This window comes from Notothenia coriiceps, unplaced genomic scaffold (genome assembly GCF_000735185.1).
Source record: "Notothenia coriiceps isolate Sejong01 unplaced genomic scaffold, NC01 NC01_scaffold00034474, whole genome shotgun sequence".
Lineage (NCBI taxonomy): Eukaryota > Metazoa > Chordata > Actinopteri > Perciformes > Nototheniidae > Notothenia > Notothenia coriiceps.
Window position 1 is genome coordinate 277,474 of NW_011367175.1, and position 10,745 is coordinate 288,218.

Genomic DNA, 10,745 nt, shown 5'->3' on the forward strand with positions numbered 1-10,745 from the left:
CAATTTCAAGAGAAGGAATTGCTTTTTTTTCAGCCGCCAAAGGAAAATAAAGTGTTTCTTAGACAAGCAGTGTAAAGAAAAGATAAGGCAGTATTCAACCCAGTCCTCTTTTCTTTTTTTTACTCTGTCTCAACTATTTATCCGTCTTTCGCCCTCTGTCTTTCTTTGGCCACTGGGTGCTGCCCTGCCACTCATCTGACTCCTCACCACACAACTCTAATGGAGCTGAAATCCTGCCTGTAATTAGATATGGGAATTCTACTGTCATCAGCCAGATGATGCCACGAGATGCAGACCACAGTAACAGCCCGAGTAAAAAGAAAAGACACAACAGCCCTTGCCATAGGGCTGGGCACTATGGAAAAGATATATGTAATACAATTTTTTTTAAATAAAACTTGAAAACCAGTATTGTAGGTTTGCAGCATTTACAACATATTTTCACAATGAAAATGTAAATGAGTTCCTATGTATATATTAACCTGTAAAGAAAGACAAAATAAATAAAAATGTAAATGAATAATCATCAGTGATGTGGATTTATTGACTAAGTGGGAAAGGCAGTTAGAACAGTTTGGTAATTAATTTTTTTTTAATAATTCACTTTAATGCAGCCTTTAAAACCAGGACACTTACGACGACTTTCAATTTCCAAAATCTATGTAGATGCAGAGTCTCATTTCAGGACATATATATTATACCAATGTATTGCCCAGCCTTGTTTGTTGATGTACATTTTTAATTCATCCTCAACCCATAATACCACAGGCAGTTACATTCTGCAGCACTTTTTCAGCCCTAAAAGCCCTTTTGTCTCACATCTGTGGCTCCGGTCCAGGCTGTGGCCCACATGCTCGGCTGGAGCTGGACGGCTGGTGACAGGTACCTGGAGTGCTGCCTGACGGAGAGTTGAGAGAAGAGGTTCTGGGTGAGATGATGAGGAAGCATCATTCTGTCTTCCCAGGGTCATCAGGCTAATTTCTGCAAGCCCCGCCCTCATGCTTGTATTTTTGCGAGTGTGCATATGCATGTTTGTATGTGTGTGTTAGTGCGCGTGTGTGTATGCACGCATGCACGCATGCTTGCGTGATAGAGAAAGAGGGGGCCTTGGCCCCTGAGAGCATTCTGTGAGGAGACCACAGCTGTACACTCCCAGCAGCTAATTGGTCCTTATCTAGCTGTCCCATTCATCTTCATTTTTTACCAATTACTGAGCATTATCTGTGTTCTCAGTTGGGTATGGGACTTAATCCTTTTTGGTTAAGCTGGTGCTACAGCTTGCAAATTTCAAATGGAGAAGGGGGGTTATGGGGGAGAAAGGAGGGAAAGGTGGTGGGGAAGGAAAAGGGGGGGGGGCAAAAGTCAGAGCAAAAACAAACTCTGAAACTTCCCATCATCCCTCGCTGGCAGGAAGCAATCAATAAACAATGACATCACACGAAGGAGAGAGAGGGGAAAAATGGAAGAGATCAATTATTGGCGTTATAATTCAAGTCCTTGTTTGCAAACGTTGCAGCCTCATTGATTAGGCTGTTCTTGTTGCACTCACCATTATTGACTTGTTAAAACCATATTTTCTCATCATCAGTGGTTTTACGTTTGCGGTCACACAGATAACAACGCTTTAAAGGGCCTTCATTAATTATTCAAGATGTATTCATTTTAAAGCACAGCCAGTCCAAATCATCCTGTTTACTCTACAAACAATACGGGTATAGTACATTTCTCATCCAGAAGGTACATCAAGACACTGCAATCTGGGGCAGTTAGCCTTAATTTTCGAAGATCAATGCATAACTAGGCTCCTCTCTATATGGGGTCCGTGCTTGGCCATGCTGCAGAGCTGAGTGGAGTCAGCCTGGAGACCAGGCGCTAATTACTGGAGTGTTTATTGCTCGGCTGGATAGCATTTGTACCATTTTGGATCGTATCAGTGAGTCAATGTGCTCTGCAATAGGCAGATAATAATAATACATTAAGATGACATTAAGTGTGTATAAATGAAAATCACAGTGGGAAAAAAATAATACTCATCAATTATAAAATAAACACAAGTGTAAAATGGGTTTAAATAGGCAGCCACACACATATGTATACTTTCAGAACATACTGACGTGCGTGTCAGCAGACAGACAATCATGCACACAAAGCAGTCCGCATATAGAAACACTGCTCCTGCACTTTGATAGGATCTGTTTGGTCACACTCTCTGCGCCAGCTGTCAGCCCAGCTCCACTGCTGCGATTTAATTAGTCTGTTTATGTCCTTTCTAATAATAAAGCTCTCTGGGTGGAAGGACACGTCCAACTAGCTAGCTCCGCGCTCCAACCTGCTAGCTGCACTAGTGCTGGTGGCCCGGCGCGCTAAATGTGGGCCATGATGGAGGATGGTGGCTACTTCCTGCTCCTCTAGACAGTATATTGGCCCTCGAGCTCAGATCTACTATAACCCCCTACTCAATCCTAACCTTAACCATTAGGGGATAAAGCACATACTGACCTGATATGAGTATCTAGGGGCAACTTCATCCATCTTCCTTTCTAGCTCTCTTGTGGGAGCCTTTGTCAGCCGAAGCTCTTGAGAGAGACTAGATTGTAGCCATAGGCTGAATAGAATTCATTTCAAGAACATATCATAACACCTCCTGTACTGCGACATATTATTGTCGTGCCAGATGTATGCAATTACAATGTGGTTTGTTTTTATTTTCTATATACCGATAACAAGGCTGGACAAAATAGGGTCCGTAACCGTTTAAGCTGCAGGTGTTTGGGAAAAGGGGGAAGTGGTATTAACTGAATGAGACTGAGCGAGACAGAGAGTGGCAGAGCAGACAGACAGCCTTCCAGCCTGAGTAAAGAGCTTGATGGGTCTCTGTCTCTCTCTTGGGCTTTGGCCCTCACCATCTCTCTATTAGTCTGCCAGGCTCATGGGAGCCAGGTGACAGATAAGTGAAGAACGACACACACATTTTAATAGACATTTCAAAAGATAAACCTGATAATCATTTCTCTTTTTTAATGAAGTCTAATGTCCTCGTTCTAATTCCAGTTGCGTCGCCTGTTAAGCATCAGCGTAATACTTGAATATGCATGATTGGGAAATTGTGAGGCACACTGGTGTTGCTACAAAATACACAAACGCAGACAACTGCAGAAATAGATTACAATAACAGGGGGGATTGATTAAACATTATTTCCGTAATGATCCATATCAAGTTCTATCATTTTTGAGTGGCAGCGGAGTTGCTGCTTTTTATAGAGAAACAGACACAAGGAGACAAGATGCTAGGCAAATCTCACGCCTCAGAAATATTCTTTGATTGTCTCTTGTGGTTAGTTCACAATCCGCAGGAGCAGAGCTATAAAAACAACTGACCAGTCGAGTTGTCATCCCTCATCAACATTACGCCTCATTCTTCATTAATTGGATAGATTAATTTGGAGCGCTTTGATGCGGGGGTGATGCATGCGTTCGGCTGTCCCCTCCTCACTATTGTCTGTCAGGTTGAATTTAGCCAGGGAAGGGGCTGACCTTTGAAAGTGAAGAGATCAACAAAATTTGAAAAGACAATGTCACTTGGTGTAAATGTGATACGTGTAATAAATGACATTCAACCTTTCGGTGATGATGAGCTTTCACAGGTTGGAATAATGTGAAATATGCACGTTGTGTAATTGCATGGATTTTTGAACAGTTTTCGCACACACAGCTAAGATGGTGCAGTGCAGCCTGGGTATCTAATGCCATTAGCATAGAGTAATAACATTACGGTGTAAACAATACCAGTAATAATAGAATACAAGGGTTAGAACAACAAAATGACTCTTTCACTGTGATCACCCTGTGAAAATGTAACATCGCCGGACTGGGCTGTAATCAGGGCGAGAATCAAAGAGCATTTGTGTGATGGAAATTTTTGGTTCAGTTCCACAAAAGCACTCTGTCGGTTGCCTGAACCCAAAGGTGTTTTTTCTCAATTATGATATGGGAACCCTCATCCAAATAGAGCTATCAGCCATACTGAGGCCAGACATCTTCAGCATCACACAGCTCCTCCTCTGGGACCAAGATAAAGAGGGAGAGAGTAGAGCAAGTTCAAACAATGTTAAGGAATTTCACAATCTCAGCATGTCCTTCACAGTGTGAACAAACAGAGGAAGGTATTTCTTGATAAATGGTGTTTAGAATCCCAAACAAAATAGTCATTCCAACGAAATAATTGAAACAACAACATTTGTTTTCATTTCTGTACTGAAATGTCATTTCTGTACTTCAATTGAATCCAAACACTGTTGGAAATAACTAATACAACATTTACATTCCTGTACTTTCACCTTGAACTCATTAGCACTTCTGTACACTATACACCGCATTACTGATTGTCTCTCAGGAGGTGATTGTAATGAAGGAAGTGAGAAGACAGGAGGTAGGGATGCTAATTTTGTAATTAAAACAGATGATCTGATGACCACATGCAAACTGATCCCCCCCCCACACTCCCTCTTTTCCCACCAAAGTGATATGACGGCAGAGTGGGCCGTGATTGATAACGCTCGTCAATATATTTCATTTCAGGTGCCTTAGTCAAATGACAACTGGTTGTCATTTGACTGAAAGCAATCTTTTTAAAAGGGGAGCCTTTGCTAAGTATCAGATGAAAATGATTCCTCTGTCTGCTTGGGTGTCACTGTCTGTAGGAGCTTTATTGATTGGGCTTGAATATATTGCACCCGCAGTAGTAACAGCTGCTAGTAATATCTCTCCTCTCCTTCTGCTCACAGCACTATCTGTGCCACGGCTTATAGTGATCAGATGTCGGTGCTCTTTTGCCGATGTTGTGCATTTATCAAGAGTGATGTGTGACAAATGTAAAGTGAGCTTGGTTCCGACCCAAATTAGAGAAGCGAACTGCGTTTGCTAATGTGTCCTGAAGGCCTGGCTGTCCTGGCCACCCCCAGCCATGTGCATGATTGCGTTAACTAAAGCCACCATTGTCTCCCCCACTCTATACGCTCTGTGTTATGAAGCACAAGGATGTTGGCATGGGTTGGTAAAGGTCATTTACTGTAATGAGATTTGCCACATGCAAGCATATGGCTTGATTATTGCCCTGTTCGTTAACATTTTCAGCAAAGAGACAAATAGACAGCTAAAACGGGCGAGAGCGGGTGGGGGCGATGGCGAGACGTGTTTAGCATTTTCTCTTCAAAGATGGGAAGAACTTTTTTCACAACAGATCTGTCAGGGAGATGATTGATCTTTCAATTTTCATAAGGAATGCATGCCATTAGAGCCGAGGATTGGAATTATCCTATAAAAGTTGCCTGCTTTAGATTTTATACACTTAAAGGACAAACACCTCTGTCTGTCTCCTTGATCATTTCTACCACATGTTACACTCCAGCGGTTTGAGTAGGAAAGCAATTATGTTACCTCATCAAACCAGAAATGTTTTCTTATCATGGCTTCTTTTACATTACATTACATTAGCCATCTTGGCAGGAAATCTTCCCGTACCTGAATCATTGGAAAGTGTTTCTCTTTATCCTGGCATGCAAAACACATTTTGTTTGTTGATGTGAATTAGCTTGAAATGTGTCCAATCATCATGGCTCTTTGAATGTAAAGGATTTTGTTTGCCTGTGTTTTTATATCTGGCTGGCTCCATTTGTGTATGTACCTACACACAGTTATCTACATTGTCCGAGCGTGTACCCGTATGTGTTTTCATGTTTACCTCTCCTTGTTAACGCAAGATGTATTCTTTTTATGTGTGTGTGTGTGTGTGTGTGTGTGTGTGTGTGTGTGTGTGTGTGTGTGTGTGTGTGTGTGTGTGTGTGTGTGTGTGTGTGTGTGTGTGTGTGTGTGTGCATACGCATACGTACGTGTAAAGCAGGTATTTAACAAAGGCAAGATGTTTGCTTTATTATCAACATTAACTGCGTAAACACAAAAGGCTTCAAAGTTTCATTCAATGACACTGAGAAGCTGTGGGTGGCTACATCAAAGCTCAATACCTTCCTCTCTCCCCCCATTTTAATGAGAAACAGGACTCACCAGCCTTGACTGAACCTGCCATCTGTGTGTGTCTGTTTTTTTTCCTTCTTGTTTGCGTGTATGTGTGTGTGAAATGTGGAAGCAGTTGTGTGTCTGCGCATATGTAACCATGCGCTTGTTTTGTGTAAAGTGGCTCCACAATGCCAGACAACATATTTATAGAGGCTGTGTCTTATGTTTGATCTAACGGCTATATGGCTCCCTCCATCTCACGTGGCCGTGCTTCTGATTTTGGAGGAGATTAATAGTTATAGTAAAGATGAATAGCTGATTAGTGCTATGGAAAGACCTCTAAATGTCTTGCGGCATGACAGACACTTTTTCATGAGCCATTCATTTCCTTTTGGGACTGGTGTGCAAATCCGTGATACGACCACAACAAAGACTCTCCATGTGTGTGCACCGCCGCCTCACCTTTGTTGGAGAAATACGTACACGACATGGGGGCATTTTACTATGGCAATTAGGAGGAAAACCAAGATTGTTTTTCTGTGGCGGACTGCATATGCATTGTGCACTCAGTCAGTTCATTTAACTGCTTGACTGGAATGGTCCCGTTCAGTTTGACAGATCAGAAGAGGAAAAAAAATATCTCAACACCATGAAAACCAAAGGCTTAGCGCTAAGCAAATCAGCCTTTTGTCTTGTTCAATTCAAATCAAAGGATAACCAGGAATGTTTGTTTGACAACAGCATTTACAATGCATTGTTCTGAAGCCCAGAGCCTCCCAAACAAAGACAGATAGGCTTTAAACAAGTCATTTAATTAGCACCGGATCCCCAGCTTTGGCTGCGCCAACCAATTATACATTCCTGAGGCATGTGCAGGTCCTATTTCACAGGAGCGGGAGGCAGATCCTCTCCAGCCCTGTCTCTTACAGTACATCTCTCCCCTTCCATTTAAGAGAAGGTAAATAGCCAAGACAGACAGCTTCATTAGCCAGCGTCTGAAGAGCGGAGGGCCGATTGTCGCTTAAATAGTGCGCTTTTACTGCAGGCCCAGCCGGCGACCTCCGATCAATTACAGCTGACATTATTGTTTGTCGGGAGCTTTTTTCCTGGACAGAGGGAGTAAAAAACGAGATCAAGCCTGAGCTTTGGCTGGAAATGTAATCTTCCCCCTCTCTTTGGTTCTTTCGCTCCACAAACAATAAATCATTCAGTTGAAGAGATAATAAAGTGCCAAGTAGGAGCTAGTTTAATTTTTGTCAGGGGAAATCTGTCCACAACAGAGTTAAGGGTAAGGGGCTGGCTGCTACCTCCGTACCATTTTCAATGACAATGGCTTAGTTCCTTTTTTCTTATTTTCCTCCGCAGGGTTACACGTCCAGAAAGTCCTGTTTAGATGAAGATTAACTGCTGCACAAATCACTGCAGGTTATCATTTCTGTCATCAAAATAAATTACTGCTCTCTTTTTAATCATTTTAAAGCATTCAACATTCAATCTTTTTTCGGTGTGATGCTTTTAAGTGTCGGACCTACCGTCAGCCGTGCGGTTTGGTTCTGATGTAACAGCTTTTTAATCACGCCGTTACCAAGGGCTGTTTTAATTCATTCCATTCATCCTCCGTGATTCAGATCTTTGCTTATCCATGCGTGAACTCCCGAGCACTGCACGACATAATAGCTGAGCTGTTTATATTGGTATTAAGTGATTTGTAGTTTTAATGATGGTAAATAGGAGTTCACCTTTACAGGTCCCTCAGGCTTACTTCAGGTAAATTACTGCAAATGCATTGTTTATGCCCTTCAGCAGAGAGGGGGGCTTGTGGGAATTCACCTCTCATCAGCTCTGAACTTCTCTATCAGAGATAAACACAAACTGACAAATATGTTTCTAACAGTTTGCCCAATGGAGTATCTACACAATATCTAGGTGATTAATGAGTCTGACTAATTTGTTTTGATTCTGTTTTTCAAAAAGAAATCCCTGCTTAGTGTTCCAAAGTTCTGCAGTTGCTTTATTTAGCAAGAACAAAACCAAGCAATTGAAAAGTAAGTGCATGGGAACTAAATCAAAACACTTATGCAGAAAAGGCAGATTTTGTGAATAAACCAATATCCTCCTCACCTGGCTCTTTTCAGCCACAAATAAAAGGATTTGGTGCACCCTCTTGGTTCGTGGCACATTCCCCTACAGTACCCTGAATGGGCCTTTCTGGGAGAAACAGCGCTTTAGGATGGGGCGACACGAAAGGGGCTGGACAGGCACTGAAAGCGAGACTAATACCACTTAGAGGGAACAGAGGTCCAGTGTTTCCCCCCAGGGCTCTCTCAGGTGGAGACACATCACAGAAATTCATAATGCCATCAAGTACAAGATGTAACAAAACGCAAAGAAGATTGTGATTAACACTAGCCTTGTATTATTTTAGAGGATTGGCCTCTTTGTTTATTGATGTATTTCAATCTGTCCATGTGCATGTATACGTGTAGCTGTGTTTGATTGAATGGGTGTAATGCATCCACCTCAAAGGCAAAATATGTCTCTTCACTCTGGCCCTTGAGTGGCCTTGAAAGGCTGATAGGTAGCCTAAACCTCCCCATGTTGTCCTACAGTAAGTACCCCCGCAATCAGGCCCTCTGTGGTGTTTTTTAATTGAGCTTAGCCTGCTGAGTGGTAATTGATTCAGTCTGAGCTACAGCAGAGGCGCTGATACAAGGTGCTGCTTGGCTTCCGCCTTTCTTTAATCTCCACTGCTTTATATTGTTTGGGAATACTCGCCACTGAGAAACTGCATGCCATCTTTCTTATGGAAATCAATGCTTCTTTTGGATGGAGGGGAATGACAGAGAGGAGTACTTCTCATGTCCTTTCATTTTGAACCAGTGTCCTTCTCTTTAGAGGCGTCGCCATGCAGATCTCCTTGCCCTTTGGCTACTGATGTGTTGTCAGAAAAAAAAGAGTGGAGTTGTTTTGTGGATCAGCTTTCTGTAGTGCAGAATCTTTTTTCCCTCTTTCTTTCACGCTGCTTTCTTTTCTTTTTTACCTTGAACCAGGCTGCCAAGAAAAAGAGAAAAAAGGAGTGAAAAATCAACAGAGAGGCTCAATCAGATCCAATAGTGTCTGTGAGGTTTTCTTTAAAGCATTTGCGGAATAGCATCTGAGTGGCGGAGGAATGAGACCAAACTGTTCCCAGTCACTTTTGATCCTGCCAGTTCAAAGTCCCCATAGAGCAGAGGAGGAGGAAGGGGGGTGGTGTGTTTTTTTCGGGGGGGGGAGTACAGACACCTAGCTTTGACCTTCTGTCTGCGCTCGTGTCCTTTGAAAGTTGGCTTGTTTTCATTAAGCCATTCAGAAGCACAGTTCTGGGCCGCAGTTTGACTAAGTACTAAACCCCCTATGGTATCTTTATAAGACATTCTTTACATTTCGGACTACTAATGCTTTCCATTTCCCCAATTAGGCTTCTATTGCCAGACTGCAATTGAATAATTTAAAACATTTGTAAGACATCTCTGATCTTGTAATGGAATAATTTGTGTGCACATTAAAAAGAAAGAAATGAAAATCCCATTATTGTACGAGCTGAAAGTGTCTTTACTCTTTTTGGTGGCGCTCTCTCTCTGGTCTGGAATATAGGCTGCTTTAATTAGCCTGAAGTCATTGCCATACTGTGGTCTGACGATACTTGTTTGTCATTAGCACATTTAACTAGTCATTTGGGTAATGGCTTTCAAGATTGCTTTTGTATTCACAGAGATATTTTTTTATATGTAAATATTGAAATAATTTCCATAACGTGCCCTTTTTATTCATCACGGAATAATTGATGCATCTTTATTGCTGTGTAAACTTTGGTCTTTGAATGACTGTGTATATAGTTATCATGCCCGTTTTTCTTTATTATTATTATTACAGTAGTATCTATTATTAACATATGTTGTAAAACATTTATGTGTATTATGTTAACATGAAAAGACACCAGAGAAGCGATTAATTTGAATTATTCATTTTTTTTCCCTAATGGATGGCAGTGTAAAGCTTTAGTGTTATTGGACACCATTTTTAAAGGGTATCTCAGTAGTGGGAATTACTGATTGCTGAATTAACAGTGGCAGGTCTTGAGTTTTTTTTAGCCAGAGCCTCAGAAGTTTCCCCAGTGGATAGCTCACTCATAATATGCATCATTGAGTAACCAACGACCTCTTCATGTGTCTCAGGCCTGGAACTCCCCTTCATGATGATGCCACACCCCCTGATCCCCGTCAGCCTGCCCCCAGCCTCTGTCACCATGGCGATGAACCAGATGAACCACCTCAGCACCATTGCCAACATGGCCGCTGCAGCACAGGGCCAGAGCCTGCCCTCCAGAATGGTCACCTCCGTAATAAAGGTAACTTTTAAAAAACAGAAAGCAGACACAACTGTTGAACTTGACTTAAAGGTCACCTATTATGCAAAATGCACTTTGTCATGTCTTTTATACATCAACATGTGTCCCCTCTGTGTAAAGAGATTCTGAAAGTTTCAGGAAAAAAGATTTGCTCTCTTTTCGTCCTGATCCATTTATATAAAAACCTGTCTGAAAATGAGCTGATCAGATTGTGGCTACTTTATGATGTCATAACAATTTGTTGGCTTGTGTAACCATTAGCCAATCACCAACCAAGGTAACACCCGCCCCCCTTATCACCTGAATCTCCTCCTAGAGCACCATTGTTCTTTTTAACCAAATATCT

General features: G+C 41.9%; 1 protein-coding gene across 1 annotated transcript in view; it reads left to right on the forward strand.

The window, feature by feature from the left end:
- The window catches only part of LOC104962237 (dachshund homolog 1-like), a 61,015-nt gene that overhangs the window by 21,765 nt on the left and 28,505 nt on the right, over window positions 1–10,745 (forward strand). Inside the window, exon 4 of the mRNA XM_010790660.1 lies at window positions 10,227–10,402. Within this exon, the coding sequence (XP_010788962.1) occupies window positions 10,227–10,402 (176 nt within the window). The remainder of the gene's footprint in view (window positions 1–10,226; window positions 10,403–10,745) is intronic.